A 22,499-nucleotide genomic window follows, 5' to 3' on the forward strand; every position below is an offset into this window, starting at 1 on the left:
CGCAGTGCAGTTATGGGATTACATATTCTGCACACCATCCAGTTTTACAGTTTGAAATCAATGCTGGAATATAATTAAGTGTGTTTCCTCTTTTTTTGTTTGCTAACGTCAGGCAGACACATGGCTATCTATATTTGGAAACACATTATGCTTTTCCACCATATTGATATGTGAAACAATATAGCTTTATAATGTAGTATGTTGTGCCATGTCTTCTGCAGTGTGGTGTAATGTGATACAAAGCTGCTGAGCCATTATCTGCACTCCATTTGAACCCAGTGTATTGAATTAGCTCATTTACTTTCAGGCTGTGAAAGCGATCGCAGGGTACAGATAATCAATGAAGTACACCAAACACGGATGACTCTTGTGTTTAGGAAAGGTTCACTGAACCTCAACTTTATGTTGCATTAAAGGGATAGTTTGGGTTTTTTAAACCCCACTACAAAAAATCCAAACTATCTGTTGAACAATTTAAGAGATGGAGAGTCAGGTGTTAAACTGTTACTGTTATACAGCATTTGGATTTCAGTCAACTTCACTAGGGGAATTGATCGTCAGTCAGGTTTTCTTGCGTCTTTTGTCTCATTCCCCCCGCTCTCCAGTCTCAGTCATTAGAAAGCAGAGCAAGTAGTGCCCCGAGGCACAAAAATAGACTCCTACTAAAGCCTCACTGACTGATGACTAATCTATATTTCGATACTTAACTGTCCAAGTTCTTCCTGTGCCCTCCCCTTCATGTGCTGCAAATTATCAAGGTTGCTTGTTAGAAAGCTTGGGGCATGTAAAGTAGATGCTGCTGCATGCTCTGGAGTTGAGACACTCAGCTCGGGTTGGATACAGCAAAGTATTATGCATGTTGTTTTTGTAACTGCAGTTGGATGCATGTGTAGTAATAGCAATAGCAACAGCACAACCAATCCACCCAGCAGCCTCTGAGAGTGGACTGGAGTCAGATAGATACCGCGAGGGTGCTGTATCAGCACACTTTGACTGTTCCCAGGCTGTACTGAACCATTAACGAAATATAGTGGAAAAACACTGTGACGGCTCTGGTACAGTGCCGCACTCACATAACAGCTATTCTCTTGATGTTGGCTTCTTTTGTCGCAGCAAATCTTGCATCAGCTTTGGTCAGAATTAAGTAATAATCAGCTGTGAGTGATGTGTCTGACAGATTCAGCATATGGAACATTTGGTGTACATGAACAGAGCTCACTGCCTCGGGAAAGGGAAAAAAAAAAAAAAAAATCTCTTCTCTCTGCCGTCACCAGTTTGAGAGGTTTCCCCATCTTTTGCTGAGGTTGCAGAGACGCCGTGGGGAACCAAGAGCGTCAGACCCGCTTTTTTTGTGCCTCTTCTCCCCTATTGATCAAGTGTGCTGCAGTGTGTAAATCAGAAAAGGTCTGCCACTGAAAATCTTGCACACAGCATCACAGTCTCTTTTTATGCAATCCAGTTATCAGTGCATCAGATGCCAAGCGTTGCAATAACGAAACAGCCCAGGTAAAAGTAAAATGGTCAAAATTACATGATGAAACTTGGCAAAAGACACTCGCAGCCTCTTGTTCCCCTCAAACCCCAATGATTGTTTACCTCCATTCCTCCTCAACAAAACAGACTGCCTGAAAATATTCCTCCTAAGTCTGCTCTCACACACTCAATCATAAGTGTAAGTACCCCAGGGATGCTGCTGGATGACAAATGGTCCCTTGCCCCAGGCTCTCAGCAGCTGCCAGGTAGAGTTTGGCAATGATGAAGTGCCATAGTGGCACAAACAGGGCCACAGATTAACCAAGTTGTTACCAAAGGGGTCACAGTTTACCAAACCAGCAAGGGTCATGGATTACCAGACTGGGAGCAGTAGTGACATCGGGCCTGGCTGGTAAATTAATTATCAGTAATTACTTAATTGTTAAGAATCCACAAAACAGATATAATTATATGTATATTTTAAGTTAATTTTATTTGTATGGAATCTCTAACATATCTAGTAGAAGTTAACATGTCAACAACAATCTTCTATGTTTGTTGTATTTAAGTAGGAATAAAATAATGTATAAAAAATGGCTTCAATGGAAACAAACGCACTCATTTAGCACCACATTGACAAATGCAGGCTGAAGATGCAGTGAAACATTGTCAGCTCTGTTCTCGACTGCTTTGAACCCTTAATAAATGCAAATAAATAAATGAATTTTAAACATGTAATATTCAATCTTGATTATCTAGCAGCCAGTTAAGAGCTGCTATTCTTCCTCTGCGCTCTGAAAGTGAGTGACATTTTCTTTAGTATGAAACATATATGGTGATGATTTAATAATGTCAATTTGTGCACGAAATGGCTCGATAAAACCCTGAAATATTGTGGTGTGCAGATGATCGGGAACTGGAATTTTTTTCTCTCATAAGTCTGTAAAAGAAGCTCAGTGGATCATTTCATACATTACATTTTGTTGTAGATTGACAATGAAGGTTTGACAACTGCAGCAATTATGTTTTTTTTTTTCTTCCTTTTTTAGTGGTATTGTTTTAAAGTGTTTCTTTGAATAGGTAGTTTCAAATAGCAATATTTCTTTTAGATTTATTTTATTTATTTATTTTTTAAGAACTATTTGGGGCTCCTTTGCATATGTGTCACAAGTCATTTTTTAACGAATAGGTTTTATTCTTAAGTTTTCAAACAGTAGTAACAGTGTCTACCTTTCACTTAAGTCCCGAATTCCACTTCTAGCAGTCTAAAAAAAATATTTGTGGCTGCAGATGTCCCCACATATCCTGTCAGTGTATACTCTGACTGCAGATGCAGCCACTGGGATGGTCACTGTATCCAGCTGAGCAGAGGCGCTGTCCATGGTGCTGCAGTTATGCGCCTCTCGGATCCTCAGTGTGGAGGAGGGGTACTGTACAGCTGACTGTATTTAAATTCTCTTCAGTAACAGTATATCACTTCCTCTCTGGTCACACAGGCTGGCTTCATAAAGAGACTGCCTTTGATTGTGTGTCAGAAATAACCGAGATAGGTGAGAAATTACGTCAAAATCGGCACCAGCTTGTGCATGTGTACACAACTGACGTCATTAGAAATTTATTTTGGAAATCTATATATATATATACAAGCCTGACCACACGCGCTAATACAATAAAACTAGTCTATTTTCATAAATGCCACCTTTATTTAAATAACCATGTTCGAAGCGCGTCTTTGAAAGCAGCATTACTGTATATGACATGTTCAGGTGATCTGTGGCCACAAGCAGCCTAATACTGCCTTATTCCCCCCCCCCCCCCCCCCCCGATGTATGGCGCATGGTTGTTTAACCAACAGTTACCCGACTGGAGCTCTGACTTAATAAATAATGAAAGTGGACGGAGGGGAGCTGCAGCTGATTTGCTGATGTCAGGGAGCCAGTGCAGCATTTCATGGTGCAGGGTGTAAACGCGCGGTGCCATCTGCCTCGATCGGTGCTCTCAGAAAAAGCTCACACATGCACGCCCGGCAAGAAAGATGCTGCCAACTCTCAAGATTTGGGCATTGTTTTCCGTGTCGCTTTGTTTCCTGTCTCAACCGGGTCATTTAAAGAAGGTTTTCCGATGTCCTTCAACATGCAGCTGCTCCAGGGAGTCCATCATTTGCGTCGGGTCCTCCTATGTCCCAAGGATTAGCCTCAACGACATCAGCTCTCTGTGAGTACCTCTAAATATACTGTTTTTATTTAACATTCAGGCTTATCACATACCAGTTGTCCCTTGCTGTATTTTTTTTTAATAATGTACACAATCTTAATAAGAGCTGATGTTGAAAGACATTGCAGTCCTTTCCATTTTCTCTGACTGACCACTTTTCAGCATTTTCATTTGCTCTGGTGGCTTTATGATCAGCGTTTCTGCCTCTTCCTTTCAGGAGTATCGTCAATGGGACTTTCTCCGAGGTCAAAGAGGCAATGTTTGCCCACATGCCATCCCTCCAGCTACTGTAAGAGCACTTCAGCTGCATATCACTCCTCTGTGTTGTGCGATTTTTAGGAGCTTCCCTAACCTTGCAGCAAAGGATCCCGTGCAGACAAATGAATTCCAAAACAAACTGCTGACTTTCAAAACTTAGATGTGTCTTTAATGTGGGTGTTTGCCCTGACAAACTCACCTGGCTGTGCACGCCTGAGCTGCAACACATGCAAAACCCTAATCATTACACATAAAACTATAATCTTGACTTAACCAAGCCTTTAATGCTAGTGATGCACACATATGTTCAGCAGCTAACTTTCTGCTGTGCCTTACTTTAATACACATACAGTAAAGTCTGTTTGCTGAAAGCAATTAGCAGGGGGAGGTTGTAAAAGACTGGACACCTGAAAAGCTTTCAGTGCCATATTGTACTTGTACTTACCAGAGGCCATCAATCTCCTTTGGTACTCCACGAGTGATGGCTGTGATGCCAGCAGAAGCAAAGGCGTGGCAGATACAGGGAACCAAATCATAACACACAGGATGATTTAAAGCTAAACATATTGTGGTGGCTGCTGCCATAGCTTTGTTTTTTAGTGTTTTCTGTATTCCCCCCACTATTCCCCTTAAAATTGATTGTTTCCCTATGATAATTGTCTTTTACACGTGTTACATCTTGATACAGAAGGGGTTATGTTTAAGCTCAAGTAGGAACACTATTTTTGCATAGAGTTTGTTTGGCAAGTTGTGTTTGTCTTGACATTACCAGGACCACTAGTGTACTGACATTGAGATAGAGGCCATGAATCATAATTATAGTGATATAATTACTCATCCCACATTCGACTTCACATGTCAGCTGTAAGAGTTGGGCTGAGAGCTTTCCGATCACTGAATGCATCTGAGAAACTTCATTGTGTTTTTCAGTCAGAGGCTTTAACAGTGCATTGTGTTGGCAGCCAGCATCTGTTAATGTGAATTTCATTTTTCATGACAGGCTTTTGAATTCCAATTCTCTAACAACTGTAAGGGATGATGCATTCTCAGGCCTTCCACATCTGGAATATCTGTAAGTATTTCTTTCTTCTTCTTTTTTTTTTTTTTTAAATCAAAGACATTCAGTGAATCAGTGCAATAACAAAACACGTGTACAACATTAATTTATTCAGTTATAACTGGATACAGCCGCACACTTCAGTCTGACATCGTAAAATAGTCTTCCAGGAGTGTCAGTATGGACAAGAGGTTACTGTATGTGGTTGGATGTTGGTCTTTCAGAGGGTGAATGAGGCAGGAAAGTATTGATCGTACGCCCTCTGGTGGTTCAAAGACTCTTCACCCATTTGCCCACAAACAATTTCTAAATAAATTAATAATAATAATGATATGATTCTGAACCACTATTGTTGCTGGCATCACAGGCAGTTTGGAAAATAGTGTGTTTATTTAAGTTCATAACAATCCTCAAGCCTGATTGAACTGAAATTTGCCATATTTGTTAACGAAAAATATGTACTCTAGTCACCAATATAGTATCTACAATATCCTGAAAGCCAAAGCCTTTTAAATAACAAATCATTTTTTTCAGCACGTATAGATGGTATTGGTAGCTTTTACACAACTGTGTCAAGTTATTTTTTTCATAAAAGTCAAAGTGATTCTTTCTGAGACAAGAAAACCCCGAAAATGACTTGATCACTTTCACTTTCCGTTGACAAACACTGCTAATCGTGTTCATAGTATGTGTATGACTACTTTTTCTTTCATATTTTTTGAGGATTACTGCAGTCGCGTACAGCATTATTCATTTTAAAAAAGGTGCAGTAGTTTTATTGCTTATCACTAACATGCTTTGTTATCTTCCACAGGTTCATTGAGAGTAATAAGATCGAGACTGCAGCCAAATATGCCTTCAGAGGACTCAGGGACTTGACACACTTGTATGTTCAAACCTTTAAAATCATTCTCAACATTGTTAAAATGTTTAATTTGTAAGATTTATTTGCTAAAATGATTTTGATGTATAGAAATTTGACTATTTTAAGTGATGCGAACTAGGTCACTGTTTCATTAGGAAGAAGGGTAACAGTGACAAACATTAATGGACATATATATGAGAATAATATCAAGTTTTTTTATGTCAGAATTGTCCAGACCTTTAAATATTACTTTGACTTCTACACAATAAATGTGAATCATGTTTTTCTATTTTCCTGTAATGGAGTTGTGATATTCTAAATAGGTGCAATTTTCTGTATTGATTCATTGCTGTTGTTTCTAGGTCTTTGGCAAACAACAACATTAAAGCATTGCCCAGGGATCTCTTCATCGACTTGGACTCACTGATAGAGCTGTAAGTGTTGGAAAAGTATGCAAATAGTGCCCTCTGCTTTCCTTTTCATGATCTGTGACAAAAATGTATCCAAGTTTCCAAGCAAAATTCTTCCTTTTCCTTTTTCCTGGTGCCTTCTTGCTTGTTTGCTTTGTTCATCTGCCCTGATATACAGTACTCCTCTCCTGCAGGGACCTGCGAGGCAATGCCTTTGAGTGTGACTGCCGTGCCAAGTGGCTGATGACGTGGCTGAAGAACACCAATGCCACAGTGTCAGATGTCGTGTGTGCTGGACCGGAGGACATGAAGGACAAGCGGCTCAATGATATGACCAGTCTGCACAACGAATGCATCTCAACGGGTGAGAAACACCTGAGCCAGCTGGCCTTGTCTCTGTTCTAGCTGGCATCAGTATCACGTGACTCAACCGGGTCATCCAAAGAAGTGTAAAGAAAAGATGTAGTTTTCTTTGGTCATTCTTTTAATGGGGCTTTGCTTTTAGAATTTTTGTTTGTAGAAAATGAAAATCAGAATTTGCCTTTCCACAGATTTTGTCCTCCATCAGTCCGTGGCATCTGAGTCTCTGTCTGTTGACACATTCAGCTATAAGAATGATGTCTATGTGACCATTGCTGCCCCCAGTGCAGAGAGTTGTATGGTTTTCCAATGGGACCACATAGAAATGAACTTCAGGACTTATGATAACATCACAGGTACAGCAATCCCCCAACAAACTGTTTCAGAATACCATGGTTGAGTTTTACATGTTATACGCCTGTTCGTTTCCTTTTCCTTGCCTTCTAGGTCAATCTATTGTGGGGTGCAAGTCAGTTGTCATCCAGGACCAAGTCTTTGTCATCGTGGCTCAGCTCTTTGGTGGTTCCCACATCTACAAGTTTGATGAAGACCAAAGCAGGTTCAGCAAGTTCCAGGACATTGAGGTGTCCAAGATCTCCAAGCCCAATGACATTGAGGCATTCCAGATTGGCTCGGACTGGTTCTTTGTGATTGCTGACAGCTCCAAAGCGGGCCTGTCCACCCTCTACAAGTGGAACGATAAGGGCTTTTATTCATACCAGTCGCTACATGAGTGGTACCGCGACACAGATGCAGAGTTCTTGGACTTAGATGGGAAGGCCCATCTTATCCTGGCAAGCCGCTCACAGGTGCCTGTGATCTACCAGTGGAGCCGCAGCAACCAGAAGTTTGTCCTGCAGGGTGAGATCCCCAACATGGAGGATGTTGTAGCCGTAAAGCACTTCCGGATCAAGGAAGAACTCTACCTGGCTATGACACGCTATATTGGTGACTCTAAAATTCTACGTTGGGGTGCCAAACAGTTTGCGGAGATCCAGGCCTTACCCTCACGAGGCTCCATGATTCTTCAGCCGTTCTCTTTCAAAGAGCGTTACTACCTGGCCCTCGGGAGTGATTACACATTTTCACAGATCTACCTGTGGGATGATGAGAACAAACTCTTTGACCGCTTCAAGGAGGTGTATATCCAGGCACCACGCTCCTTCACTGTGGTTTCCACTGACCGCAGGGACTTCATCTTCACCTCTAGCTTCAAGGGAAACACACAGATCTTTGAGCACATCATCATTGACTTGAGCTTGTGAGGGGCTGTGCTTTGTTGCCCTTCCTGCAATCGAACGTCTTCCACTAAAAAGATCCATTTGTGAAGGGAAAAAAAAGGACCAGAACAGACTTAACAAACTGTTAAATATCAATTCCTCCATATCTATCTGTCAAAAGTAAGAGCTGGGTCAAGTGGCATTTGGGATCCTTTTAGTTTTTAGGGTTTCTTGACTATTTTTAAACGGCCTTGTCCTATCATCTGTTCACATGGTCTCTCAGACTTTCAGAGACCCTACTATTTCGCGTAGACTGAGAGGGGGAGTCAAGAGGGTGCGCAGTTGTACAAGGAGGCTGGTATTCTTCTAGAAATCCCACTGACATTCCTGAGGGCATAAATATGAAATATAATTTTATCTATTTGGACAAATACACTTCAGTTTAATCTCCTGTGCTCGTGGTTTTATGCCCAAAAAATATACAACAGGATCTGAGTGAAAAATCATATTACTAATATTGTTTCTCATTTAGGGCATGTAACAGGTGTGGTTGCTCATCTATGTGCCACTTACCCCATGTCTCCATACCGTGTGGTAATGTACAGTTTGTTGCCTTATCTGCACTGGGGTTCTGTGTTCTGATGGGCCCACAGTGCCTCCCTCTGGCCGTGATAAAGTATCACACCCCTTTGCTTTTTCCATACAGGGAATGTCTTGAAAGCACAAACCTTTAATTATCGTAGCTGAGACCCCAGCCCTTAGAGTGTAGTTGTTACGTGGAAAATGTTACTGTAGGTGCTATAGATTATACTGCGTACAGTAAAAAATGAAGATGTGGTTTGTTGTTTTAGAAGGTGAAATATTCAGGACCGGATATAGCTAATGCCTTTTTAGACTAACAAATGTGAATGGAGGAACCTTTTAGTCCAGAGGAACTATAGGTGGCAGATAGGAGCTCTTTTTATCCATTTAATGTTTAGGTGATGTCAGGGAAATTAAACCTACTTACAAGTTTGAAAAAATAACCACAGTTGTTTGACTGACATAATTAACTTTTCTTTTTAGACTATGATGAACAAAAAGTCTCTTCACCGCAGAAGTCAGTGGACTCAAATATCCAAATCTGATAAAAGGACATATTTGCTTTTGTCAAAAAAATGATGATGATGTAAATATATTCACCCAAGTTGAGAGGCTTTTTCCGTCTGTCATTCTGTTCTTACTAATACTGAATGTTGACTTACAAGCGACAAAATGTACATTAAAAAAAAAATGGACTGCAATGCCACTACCTGTTTGTCACACGGAAACCTAAACAGATCTTTGCACTTACTTAAAAAGAAATAAATCGTTATTGCAGCTTGCAAGAGCATGACATTCAAAAAAGGGTGTTTGCCAAATTCTTTTTAGATGAACCTAACAAACTCAGAAGTCTTAAAGTGCTTCTACTTATTACGTGAATGGTATTGTAATTTTAAAAAAAACAAACAAAAAAAACCCATAATGGAATATGCAAGCTTGACAAAATGCAGATTATTTTATATGATTTTGTTTTAAGCATATTGAATGTTACTCTCAAAATATACTGTAAATCTAATCATTTGAGTATCAAAATAAATGTGTAAAAGTATGATTGTAACAAGTGTTTTATCATTCATTGGAAAATTTCTTATACTTCCTTAACAAAGGCCATAGGATTGTAAAGCTGCACCAATCAATATTTTTATGTTGATGCGAGTATGTTAATGTGAAAGAGGTCACTCATCATAACAAAATCCACAGTACATTAAAACGATGGCAGGCCCTCTCAGTTCTATTGAGCATTTTGGTGTCTTTCAGCATTTGTTTTGGCTTTATGGACAGCAGCTTTACTATTTGGGTTCAGTTTTGCCGCTGTTTTTAGCCCAAAAGAAAGAAAAAAAAGCCACTGTACACTGCCTGCCCAGCATTTATCAATACACACAATATGATGTCACCATTTCATATGCTGGGGCTACTAAGATGGCCCTGTCCCCTCTGAAATCAACCCCAGTCCGACTTTACCACCACAAAACTACTTTATACACAATCATCACATGTGTGTGTCTATATTACAGAGTTACATAATTTGTCTTTCTCCAATGAAATGGCGCACTCCAGTACAAAACAGTTGATACCCTGCCAACTCAGCAGGCTTCATATCTACATTGTATGTGTTCAGCTGTGTTGGTTTGACAAACCACTCCATCAGAATGTCAAAGTCTCCTGCAAAGCATCATACACCAGCAGAATTATACACCTTTAGACTTTGAACTCTTACCAGATGACCTTGTTTTTCTAACTGAACAAGAAAAGGTCCTTCAACTCCTGAGGAATATGTCAGTGAGCATACTGTAGTACTGGACTTTGGTGACTGAACAGTCAGAGAACAACACACAGAGAGTGAAAGGGGCATGTCACTCCATTTTCTGTGGAAACGCAACCCATCTCTCCCAGCAAGTCACATCCAACCTGTGGCTGTAAATGGGAGGAGCGACAGAGACGGAGAGAGGGGCAGAATGAGAAAACACGGCGTCAGAGTGACAGACAGAAACACAGAAAAAGCACAGCATGTTAAGTTTTGGTAGATATAAATATTACTGCATCAGACAGCGTCAACATTGTAAGTACATGTTTCTACAATCCTCTAATATTTACCTAAAATGGTATTGTGAAATAATCAGCATTGCTTTAGAGAAGTACATTTATATTGCTTTACTGTTATTCATAATCCATCCTTATGGGTATATGATATCATAATGAACGTTTGTTTGATAACAGTATTTCATCCATGTACCTACTACAACCAAAAATAATATTCTTAGACATGTCACAGCTGTGCACAATCAAAGTTTCTATTCTGGTTTCTGGCCTGAATGAGGAAGTTCAAAGTCTAAAACAGTCAATAAGGGCAAGGTGTGGCGCTCGTTGTGCAATTGCAGGTAAAAACTATGAAATCATTAGCATTGACAACTGTAGAATTCAGGACCAGTGCTCACTCGACTGTATTTGTTTCCAAATGAAATTACTGCTCAACCTGATGTTCAGCAAATATAGGTGAATTTTCAAGTGGTAGAATGAAATTCTTTTGCGTACATGTCAGTATTTGGCTGAGGGGTTTGTAAATCTCAACCTTGGTGATTTATGTCACCTCTTTTTCAGCAGTACTGTATGTAGCCATGTCGAGGCTTTCTGATTAAGTTGCCCTCAGTTTTGGGTTATCCATCTTCTGCACCCACCTAAATACAATGGTGGTGAATGGAATTTGGTTTGTGCTTCTTAAAGCACTGACAAATTACACTTGAAAATGAAATAAATATCATGAACCCTTAATTCCAATGAGAGCTTTTGGCTACTTGTCAGAAGTTTAAAATGGCACCAAATGTGACAGTAACATCATCATTTTGTCTTTTTTTTTTAACAGTTCCTCTGAAGTAAAGAAATGAGTATCTTTCAAATTCCATCAATCCATCTCTCCACACAATTCCAAGTCCCAGTCCCCCCAACAGAAACACATCCCATAATACAGTGTATTATTAACAACAACCTCAAGAAGCTCAAAAAAATACTTAAGGACAACAACGTTAATGATGTTTACCCATGCCAAGAGTGGAATGACTACATAACCCCACTGACTGCTGCTGTTGTAAATCACAACAGAGATATTTTTACTTTCCTTTTGCAACAAGGTGCAGACCCAAACAAGGCTTCCCAAAATAACTTTACACCTTTGCATTATGTCTCAATATCCAAAGCACCACTCCTTTTTGTGGAGAAACTGCTTGAAGCAAAAGCTAATCCAAATGGATCGAGTGCCAGACAACGATTCACACCACTGCAAGCTGCTGCCATCAGTGACAGGGATGATGTCATGAAAGTGCTCATATCTGCCGGTGCACAGATACCACTGTTGCCTGTCACTGATCTTGAACATAATATTCACAATGAAAAAATATCTCAGATGGTTCATAACCTTGCATCAAATGGAAATAGGTTTTGCTCCAAGATCAGATATTTTTTGGATGTGGCAATTGCAGTGCGAGGGAAACCGCTTGAAGAAGTGTTCAAAACTTTTCACAGTCACATGCTGCTGGAGGATCCCCAGAACCGTCTTGCAATGATTGAAGTACTCTTTAATGTAAATGGGCTGAATGCAGAAAAATACCGCCAGGCAAGTATTAAATGGCTGAAGGACACTGGAAACCTGAACTCTTACATTGCAGGTGCAGTCAGTCGTTTCCCAAATATTCCCCAGGATTATGTCGTTCACGCAATTTCCAGTTTACATGCAGTTTTCTGCACAGTGGAAGACATACCAAATGAGCAGGCTTTGGCTATAATCCCCCATCTACTGAAACAGCTTGGCTCAAAAGAGAGACGAGATACATGTCAACTTGCTCTGCAAACACTATATGTGATAACACAGAAGACAAAAGACACAAATGGCTGGGATCCCAACTTTGTTGANAGAAACTCAAGTGAGTCCAGTTGCCTACAATGTTTCATCCATGTACCTACTAAGACCAAACATTATTAATGGACATTTCATAGCTGTGTCCATTCAAAGATAAATTCTGGTTTACAGAATGAGGAAGTTCAAGTCTAAACCAGTCTATGAGGTCAAGGTGTGGCACTCTTGCTGTCTTTTCTAAAAATAGTACATCATAGGCATGCAGTAGCATATTTGAAATTAAGAACCAGTGTTCACTTGACTGTATTTGTGTCCATATTATATTACCACTCAGCCTGTTGTGAATCTGAGCAAATACAGTAAATAGCCATAGAAGAGTTTTAACTTGTCAAAGTAATTCTTTAACATACAAGTCGGTACTTTGCTGAGGGGTTTTGTATTGAAGTTTTGGTGATAAATGTCACCTTTGTACTTTATGTAGCCATATGGATATTTTGTGATTTAGTTGTCCTCAGATTTAAATTATGTAGAATCTGTACCCACATTAATACAGAGGCAGGAATTGGAAATTTGTGGAATGGAGCCTCTCAAAACACTTAAAAATTACACTTGAAAATAAAATAAACATAATGAACCCTTTGCAGTGAGAGCTTTTGGCTGCTTGTCAAAAGTTTAAAATTGCATCACCTGTAACAGTAACGTCATAATTTTGTCTTTTTTTTTACAGTTCCTCTGAAGTACAGAAATGATTTCCACACAAATACGAGTCACTGTCACAAAAACACATCCCATAATACAATGTATTAATTACGACAACCGCAAGAAGCTCAAAAAATTACTTAAGGACAACAACATTAATGACGTTTACCCATGCAGAGAGCGTAATGACCTCATAACCCCACTGATTGCTGCTGTTGTAAATCAGAGGGAGAACATCTGTACATCCCTTTTGCAACAAGGTGCAGACCCAAACAAGCCTTCCCAAAGAGGTTTTACACCTTTGCATTATGTCTCAATATCCAAAGCATCACTCCTTTTTGTGGAGAAACTGCTTGAAGCAAAAGCTGATGCAAATGGACCAAATCCCATAGAGCAACTCACACCACTGCAAACTGCTGCCATCAATGACAGGGATGATGTCGTGAAAGTGCTCATATCTGCTGGTGCACTGGTAACCATTTTACCTGTCACTGACCCTAAACACAGTATTCACAATGAAAAAATATCTCAGATGGTTCATGACTTTGCATCGCATGGAGATGAAGTATGCTCCAAGATCAGATATTTTGTGGATGTGGCAATTGCAGTGCGAGGGAAATCGCTCGAAGAAGTGTTCAAAAGTTTTCACAGTCACATGCTGCTGGAGGATCCTCAGATACATCTGACCATGATTGAAATACTTTTTAATGTAAATGTGTCAGATGCAGAAAAATACCGCCAGGGATGTATTAAATGGCTGAAGGACACTGGAAATCTGAACTCCTACATTGCAGGTGCAGTCAGTCGTTTTCAAAATATTCCCCAGGATTATGTCGTTCACGCAATTTCCAGTTTACATGCAGTTTTCTGCACAGTGGAAGACATACCAAATGAGCAAGCTTTGGCTATAATCCCCCATCTACTGAAACAGCTTGGCTCAAAAGAGAGACGAGATACATGTCAACTTGCTCTGCAAACACTATATGTGATAACACAGAAGACAAAAGACACAAATGGCTATATGTGATAACACAGAAGACAAAAGACACAAATGGCTGGGATCCCAACTTTGTTGATGAGTTATGCCAAACAGTTGCTCCTTTTATAAAGGACCAGCACTCCTCTGACATCAGAGTCTTCACATACGGCATATTTGCAAACTTACTGTCAGTTAAACATGTGGCCAACATCTTTCCATCAGTGGGGATAACTTCAGTACCTGAGGACATACTGACATCTGCAGACATGAAAATGAATGACAAGCTGAAAGAGGTGCTCAGACGACTGAAAGATCATTTCAGCAAAGCAAACTCAGAATGTGAAGACTCTAAAGCATCACCTGCATCCAAGAGAAAGAAGAAAAAGAAGAAGAAAAAGAGGGGAAAGACAGAAAAGCAAGAAGACACGAACAATGAAGTTTGCACTGCCACAACTGATCAAACAGCAGCTCCTATTATGGACTTAACTTCAAATGTGCAGCCATTCCACATCAACACCACCATGTCATCATTAAAACACAAATGGCTACAAATCAGCAAGAGGTGGAGAGGACAACTGGAAAAACTTCTGAGCACTGATAAAAGTAAAGTCACCAGAGTTGGGAGCATGAGTTATGTGAACGATGCAGAGTTCCGCATAGCGAAGGGAAGTGATGGCACTGAAGTTTTCTTGGGGCTGAGAGATGACGGCACTGAAGTTGCTATTAAGAAAATGACTAAATGCAACTATCAGGAGCTGAAGAATGAGGAAGGATTCCTGCGACTTCCAGAGCTGGATCATCCATCTATTGTACGATACGTTGACTTTGCAGAGGATGAGAACTTTGGATATCTTGGTCTTCAACTGTGTGAATACACCCTGGAAGAATACATTAAAAATAAATATGATTGGCTGCTGAGGAAGAGTCTTGTGTATCAGTTCCTTGACAGTTTAAAGGTGCTTCATTGTCAAAGTCCTCCAATTCTCCACCGGGATCTCAAACCACAGAATGTTTTGATCGGTAAGACAAGTTCAAAATACACTGAAATGATGGACTCCACTGTCTGAAATTCAGGAAAAATCATTATTATTGTACTTAATTTGTTTGTTGAGTTTATCCCCCTGATTTGTTCTACAGATGTTAACGGGAGGGCAAGATTAGCTGATTTTGGCATAAGCAGACGTTTAGCCAAAGGCCAAACAACTTATCGCACAGGCAGTGCAGGAACAAGATGCTGGATGGCCAAGGAAACTTTGGCAGACGATAGCGACATACCTTACAAGTCGAACACTGATATACAGGTCAGTTTTTCTGCTACACAAACTTCATTAATGGCTTTCTGAAAAATACTTCCTTAACTGGTAAAATGTTTTTATTTTTAAGGTGGCAGGGATGCTCACTTATTATATCCTCTCTGGAGGACACCATCCTTTTGGTGACAAAACTCATAAATGTGAGAACAACATAGATGAGGGGAAGTACAGTTTGGACCATGTTCAAGATGTGGTAGCAAAAGATCTTATTGAGGGGATGATCCATGAAGAACCAAAGAACAGACCTAAAGTGGAGGAATGCTTGAGTCATCCCTTCTTCTGGACCTCTGAAAGGTGAGAAAGAGATGGAAATTGATCGTCAGTCATTTGGTAGTTCTACAACTTTGGTCCAGAGTGAAATACTGTATTTCTACATTTACTGGATAGAGTGGAACCAAATTTGGTACAAACATTCATGGTTCCCTAGGTGACGCACCTTTTTATCCTGAACTAAAAATGTCAACCTTTTGCTCTCAGACAGTTTCATGTCTTTTGCATGTCTTTGTGGTCTCTATGCAATAAAGTGTGCAAGCTGGGACAATGCCCACTAACAGTCTTTTCTCAAAAGCATTCATGGTGATTCACTGAGTTGTACATACAAGAAGTAATGGAATAGAGTAGTGATGTGAAGAACGAGACAAGACTGAGAGTCTAACATGATGTCCATGGCTCTGTGAGGTCGTTCTCAAAGGCACACAGAGGTGCTTTCAGCTAAATGGTATCATCAGCATGCTAAACTACTAGTTTAATTACATTACAACATACTCCTCAACACTGGAAATAATTTACCTAAAGTCAGTTTCTTCTTCTTCAATTGCTGTTATTTCCCTGTCAACTAATTCCATGGCTTCTCTATACCACAATTGTTTTATCAGTACGATATGACAAAATGGTTTACGTTGTTCATATTTTGTCAAACATGCACTCAAAATGTAATTTTATTTTTCAGGAAAGTTGAATACTTAAGAAAGAGTGGAAACAGGAAGGAGGCTGAAAACTGTCGAAATGCTGATCAGGAATTGATCTCTTCACTGGAAAAATGTGCTGAGGATAGATCCTTCAAACAGTGGAAAGATAAGGTGACTGTAACATAACAACTTCATTCTTCATTTGGAACCTAACTAGTTTGTATTCCTGAGGTCCACTTCATTATCTGTAATCATAACTAAGGTTTGGCATTACAGTTTCCACCAGAGTTGGTCCAGAAGATGGATGGCAAGAAGAAACCCTATCCTGAAAACACACTGGGATTACTGCGCTTCATACGAAACCTCCATGAGCACTAGTAAGTCAGTTTTGCAGTTGTAACATTTCATTCCCCTGAGCTCCACAAACAAAATCCCATTCAGCTTCATTGTATTGGGCTGAAGGCAGAAATAGCAAAAGTGTGAGAATATGCTCTGAAGACTGAGCTTTTGTCATTTTGACAAGTTGTAGTTGTTGGTGTTGTTGCCCCACTGTTTCACTGATACCTTGGTGTGAGTTTAATCATGATTCTGAATTAAATGTCCAGCTTTTTACCTCCTTTGATACCAAAAGAGATCAGTTAGATTAGATCATGGATGTCATTCACAAATTAGATGACTGTCAAATATTTGTAAGCCGGGTGTTCATTATTACTTTATGTTAAAATATTCCTTTTTGTTTGCAGTGAGGAAGATGCAGCCCAAGTTGATGTGATGAAGATGTTGCCTGATCTCTTTGGATGTGTTTACAAGTTTGCCAAGACCCGAGGGTGGAATTCAGAGACACCCTTAAAGCAAATGTTTCAAAGAGAAGACATCACCACCAGCTTCACAAAGCTGTCCCTAAGTCCTGAGGAGCATCTGGCTCTCCCAGTTCAAGAGTCTTTCCCCAGTGACTTGAAGTGAAGTTGAAATCAGAAAGGAAATCCACAGTTGCCACTAATGACCTTAACAATGGCTACCTTCTATTCAAGTGTCCCACTTAAGTGATGTGCGTGAACCATCATGAACTACACCAGGATGCTGAAACTGAGGCAGCTAAATGGAACTCAACCATCATTCATTTTATTATTTACATCTGTGTTTTTTTCTACTGTGACGTGTCAACATGACCTCTGTGAAATAAGAATACAAGGTTGGCATGTGTATTGTACATAAATGCTCACAGTAATAGTAAGTTTAAGTTTTGGTTTCTGGTTGGACCCCAAAGCAGAGATGGATTTCATTTTCGTTTCTTGAGCTGGTCTTGACTGCACTTCAAATAGGGGCACTAGCTCACCTGGAAGAGCAGGCACCTCATGTACAAAGGCTGTGTCCTTGCCACAGCAGCAACGTGCCATGATTCTGGGTTTGTATATATTGTGTTATCCTATGGACTTTGTTTAGGAGTTTTCTCTTTGTGTTCTTTGTTTCATGTTATCCATTAATTTTTAATCTGCTTCCTGTTTTATTTTGTAAATTCTCTCCATGTGTCGTATCTGGTTTTACTTCCTGTCTTTGTGTGTTTTAGCGCCTGTTTTCTGTCTCACCTGTCTCGTTGGTCTTTCCCTGTTCCTAGAGTATTCCCTTCACACTTGTTCTGTATTAGTCTTGTTTTCTCCACCCAAGTGTTCCCCTCCACACCCTTGTTAGCCAATCTCCATTTACCTCCTTTTGCCCATGTCGTCCGAATCCAGCTGTCTCGTTCTCGTGATTAGTTTTTTGTGTGTATATACCTGTGTGTTCTTTGTCAGGTCGTCTGTGTTCCTCCCATGTTCATCCCGAGTTCATCTCTGCGTTATTCTTGTGCTCGTCCCTGTTGTCCATGCTCTGTATCCTGCCTGATGTCTTGTGTTTGGATGTTTTTTACCTGAGTTCATTGTATTTTTCCGGATTGGTTTTTCTGTTTCTTTTTTGGTCCGCTTTCATTTGGACTTTCAGTTACCCGCTGAATCTGGATGGGGTGTTTTTTTCCAGCTGTATTAAAGCTTGCATTTTGGTAAAATCTCAACAGGTCTGTTAGTGTGCATTTGGGTCCTCCTTGAACTGAAACGTGACACAGCGGGCTTAATTCCAACCCATGGCCCTTTGCTGGATGCCATTGTTAATTTTATTTCTCTAACAAAAGAAATTGGTCTAATATTCCTTTATGCTTCAACAATCAGACATGGTTCCCATCGAACAGCCATGTTTGTTTGTTTTTTTAAATCAGTATGACAATATGAAGTAGGTAGCCTTTTCTGTTGAATAACTGTTCATGCTGTAAAATCACATTATTGCGTTATTTTAACTTTGCTCCCAGATGGCAGGCAATCCAACAACAACCAGTCCAAACATGCATGGCACGGAATACTTGAATGCATTGGAGTGGGAGGAACAAGAGAGAAAAAAAGACTACACTGAGGCAGACAGTGCTGAGCTCGGAGTTTGCCGTCTTGATGCCATATGGGATCCTGGATGTAGATTTTTGAAAGATCATTCATACTCAAAGAAGACATTATACTTCAAATGTGTAAGTTATTATTATAAGTATTGTTATTATTATTATTATTATAAGTATTGTTGTTATTATCATTATCAGTATTATCATCATTATTATTATAAGTATTCTTATCATTATTATTATTATTATTTTATTTTACTCTTCCCACAATCTAAGTTCTAAACTTAAGGAAGTTGAGGTTTAGCTTCTAGCCTGCATGCGTAAGTAGGAACGAGGGCAAGATGTACTTAAACATTCTTCTAAATTAGTCCATTATTAATGCTCGTTTGGACTTAGTCTCTTAGTTTCGATTGTGTTAAAGGAAACTTATTATGCCTGTGCATGTAGCCACAACCTGACAAGATGAAACAAGTGTCTGTGGATGGGGGGAGGGGTGTCAGCAGTGTTAGTTTGTGTGTGTTTTTTTTTAAACTTCATTGGTTTAAGATTTGATGACATCAGCAATGGTCAATGTCATAATGTTCATGTGTTTAAGAGTCTTTGGACAAGAACTATAGTGTTATACCACTCATTCAGCATTTTGGAAGTGGCAAATGTTTGAATCACCACACTTTTGAAAACCAGCAGTGCTTGACAGTGATACAAGCTGGAAGTTCCAGCCGAGAAACTGAAACTTAAATGGGAAAAAAAGGTTCCTCTCTTTTTTCTTAAAAGAAAATTGAAAGTACCTCCTCTTTGGCTTTGACTAAAATAAAGACGAGACGAGATGTGTCTTGCAGCAGCACTGGTTACATCATGTCCTAAAGCCACATGACCCTGCTCACTTAGTATGTGTGTGTTCCCCATTGGCTGATTTGTATATGTACTACTTCCTAACTACTGAAACAGGATTCCATGTCTCCACGATTAGATACCTGAAAAAGGTTCAAACATGAGGGAAGATGAGATAACCTGCACCATGTGTCAGGCGTGTCGCAAATTTATAAAAATGCTCGCCTTATCCAGATTTATTTGGGCTGGTAAGGGACCACGGGTCAGATACAAAACACTTAAATTAAGTCAGGATGAGGGAGGATTATCTCTGCCCAATTTCAGGGACTTATTTTTGCAGCACAACTACAATTTTTTCTCCACTGAGTTGACCACCTCTCAAAGGCACAATGTTGTTCAGCTTCACTCCCTCTGAAATCAACCCCAGTCCTACATTAGCACCATAATATAGACAGTGCTACTTTATACACTATCATCAGATGTGCATGTCTTTATTACAGAGTTACATGCTCCAGTATTAAACAGCTGATACCCTGCCAAGTTCAGCAGACGTCATATTCACATTGTATGTGCTGAGTTTGGCTGTGTTGGTTTGACTAACAGTTTCATCAGAATATCACATTCACAGCAGAATTATACAACTGTGGACGTTGAACCATGGTTTCAGAATTTATCTTTACAGTTATGTACGTTTATATCAGTCTATCAAGTAGCAGATTACTGTTATGAAAAAGCTTATTCTTCTTAGAATAGTGGCTGTATAACCAAATTGTTAAAATGCAAACCCTAACTAAAATCATTTTTAGTCTCCTTAAATGATAGGCCTGCACATGATAACAACTGGAGTCACTCAGATGAGCATATCAACATTGGTGTCAGCCCACATCCTCTCATGTTTGGACTTTGGTGACTGGACAGTCGGACAACAATGTTTAGAGAGACTTTAGTAAGAGAACCAACAAGAATCAAAAGTGAAAGGGTATGTGGCCCTGTTGTTTGCTGTGGAAACACGTCCCTCCCAGCAAATCTTGTCCAACCTGTAGCTGTATTTGGGAGGAGCAAGAGAGAGAGCAGCACAGTCAGAGTCAGAGACAAAGAGTGTTAGAAATACAGGAAAAGCACAGTGTGTTAAGTTTTCATTCATACTGCAGTGGACACCTCATGTCAACAATGTAAGTTAATTTTCGACATTTCTCTAACATGTAAACTTTAAAATCACCTTAAAACTGCATTTTACAATAATCTGTGTGCTTGCCTAAGACAGGCACATTCATGTAGCCCTATTCTTATTCATAATCCATTCTTATAGTCATGTGTTTGTTTAGCAGCACAACATTTCATCCTTGTTGGTGAAGATTCTCAGTCATCCAGGTCATGGTAATCTGAAGTACTGTATCATAGGCAACTGGACTTGCTTCTTGAGGACATTTCACCTTTCATCCAAGAGTTCTGAACTGAAGAAGCCTCTTGATTGAGAAGGGAAACGTCTTCAAGAAACTCAAGCGAGTCCAGTTGCCTACAGTATTTCATCCATGTACCTACTAAGACCAAAAATTATTAATACACATTTCATAGCTGTGTACATTTAAGTTCAAATCTGTTTTTCTGAATGTGGAAGTTCAGTCGATGAGGGCAAGGTGTGACGCTCTCTGTGCAGCAGCAGCAGTGGCGGCTGCTGGTCTTTCAAGGAGGGGAAGCTCATTTTCGGCCTACATCAGAAAAATGTGTCCGTTTAATTATACGTAAATTCTACCCTCTGGGGCTGCTGTGCGAGGCTAGTGTAACCGCCTGTGAGTGCTTTGGGACGGTGGAGCGGCTCACAGCAGCACCCACTGCTCATTGGGGACAGTAACTGCAGAGCGACAGAAGTCAGAGTCTCCAAACACGAGTACAGTCTCCAATAACACCAGAAAAAGATGCTAGATTTGTCGTTAGTCGCTTTTAACAAAGAAAAAGTCACTAATAGGATTGGAAAAGTCTCCAGATCAACTCAGAACAACGGAATGAAACTTGAAAAATGCTCCGGTGGTGGTTTATATTTCAAGATCGCTGATTCGCTCATTTCGCTGTCAATCAAAAAAGGATTCAGCCTCAGACAGATCATCCAATCATCATGCAGAAGCCCAGTGTCCAGGCCAGCCGAGGCCAACCCACTGCCCCATAGACCCCCAGAGACGCTGAGTGTCCGATGGACGGGACAAAACTGAGCATTTATCCAATGACTGTCTAGTTTCGCTGCAGTGGAACAACCCACTCTATGCTTCCCCATTGAAGTCTTTGGACGCTGAGCTTCCACTGTTTAATGCACTGTGACACTACGGGAATAATGAGAAGAAAGTCGCATCAGTGACCTGTGATAAGTAGCTGATTCTGAACAAAAGTTGAACGCGTTCTAGCGCATATTTAGTCAATGAAATGTAAACACAACAGTACATATTTGACCACTTATCTTTTGACATTTTAGGGGAAGCTGAGCTTCCCTTGCAGTCTTAGAGCAATTGCCACTGAGCAGCAGGTAAAAACTATGAAATCATTAGCATTCGCAAATGTAGAATTCAGGACCAGTGCTCACTCGACTGTATTTGTGTCCCAGTGAAATTACTGCTCAACCTGATGTTATTTTAATCTGCAAATACTGTGAATATAGCTGAATTTTCAAGGCATAGGGCTCTAGTTTCGCAGACCGGGCGAGGCGGAGGTGCAGCGCACCTGCGCTTCGCCAACTTGGCACACCGTGCGCCCTGGCGCAGCTACTCCTCTTTCCCACCTCCGTCCCTCCTACCAGCGCAAGTCGGAAAGAGGGAGGAGAGAAGGCGTGGAGTGGGTTTTACACACATCACACCAATCAAATGAGCCCCTCTCCTCGCCTTTAAATGTGCCACGCAAAGGCGTAATGAGAGTTTACTCAATTCGCCATGGCAGAAGAGAGCAGCAGCGTCAGATGGCCAAACTCCTCCCAGGAGGAAACTGATGTTTTGGTCCGGGAGGTCCAAGCTCGCAGTGTCCGAATATACGGAACTGCGAGCAGACCTCCACGGGCTGATGATGCAAAGGTAGCCTGGGA

The 22,499-nt window shown here is 40.3% G+C and overlaps 3 protein-coding genes across 12 annotated transcripts in view; all 3 read left to right on the forward strand.

Annotated features, from left to right (window-relative positions):
• The first annotated feature begins 3,366 nt into the window (after nt 1-3,366).
• On the forward strand, nt 3,367-9,687 carry lgi2a (leucine-rich repeat LGI family, member 2a). Its single transcript, XM_050066763.1, has 8 exons — nt 3,367-3,687; nt 3,905-3,976; nt 4,946-5,017; nt 5,817-5,888; nt 6,230-6,301; nt 6,472-6,641; nt 6,829-6,993; nt 7,085-9,687. Exons 1-8 carry the CDS (start codon nt 3,509-3,511, stop codon nt 7,900-7,902), a joined length of 1,620 nt encoding a protein of 539 aa, XP_049922720.1. The 5' UTR covers nt 3,367-3,508; the 3' UTR covers nt 7,903-9,687.
• Nucleotides 9,688-9,783: 96 nt separating this feature from the next.
• On the forward strand, nt 9,784-12,465 carry LOC126404689 (uncharacterized). Its single transcript, XM_050068067.1, has 3 exons — nt 9,784-10,498; nt 11,300-12,353; nt 12,461-12,465. The coding sequence occupies exons 2-3, from the start codon at nt 11,318-11,320 to the stop codon at nt 12,463-12,465; spliced, it is 1,041 nt and encodes a 346-aa protein (XP_049924024.1). The 5' UTR covers nt 9,784-10,498; nt 11,300-11,317.
• Nucleotides 12,466-14,037: 1,572 nt separating this feature from the next.
• The window catches only part of LOC126403917 (uncharacterized), a 52,597-nt gene continuing 44,135 nt past the window's right edge, over nt 14,038-22,499 (forward strand). For 4 of the 10 annotated variants that reach the window (XR_007571376.1, XR_007571378.1, XR_007571375.1 and 1 more), the window contains exon 1: nt 20,494-20,607. Coding sequence is in view for 5 of the 10 variants with exons in the window: in XM_050066747.1 (XP_049922704.1) it covers nt 14,231-14,984; nt 15,102-15,265; nt 15,348-15,571; nt 16,227-16,356; nt 16,462-16,562; nt 16,929-17,148 (1,593 nt within the window). In the remaining 5 variants the exon portion in view is untranslated. Of the gene's footprint in view, nt 14,985-15,101; nt 15,266-15,347; nt 15,572-16,226; nt 16,357-16,461; nt 16,563-16,928; nt 18,146-20,493; nt 20,608-22,499 lie in introns of those variants that run through there. The other 6 variants (XR_007571379.1, XM_050066746.1, XM_050066745.1 and 3 more) reach the window with 4 other exon arrangements.

This window comes from Epinephelus moara, chromosome 17, assembly GCF_006386435.1.
Source record: "Epinephelus moara isolate mb chromosome 17, YSFRI_EMoa_1.0, whole genome shotgun sequence".
NCBI classification, from domain to species: Eukaryota; Metazoa; Chordata; class Actinopteri; order Perciformes; family Serranidae; genus Epinephelus; species Epinephelus moara.

Bases quoted from the DNA above. Each gene is read 5' to 3' on its own strand.
- lgi2a (XM_050066763.1), top strand. From the start codon at position 3,509: ATGCTGCCAACTCTCAAGATTTGGGCATTGTTTTCCGTGTCGCTTTGT. The intron at 6,642-6,828 runs GTGAGAAACACC...GCCTTTCCACAG, and splicing joins CAACGAATGCATCTCAACGG to ATTTTGTCCTCCATCAGTCC. The intron at 6,994-7,084 runs GTACAGCAATCC...CTTGCCTTCTAG, and splicing joins GACTTATGATAACATCACAG to GTCAATCTATTGTGGGGTGC.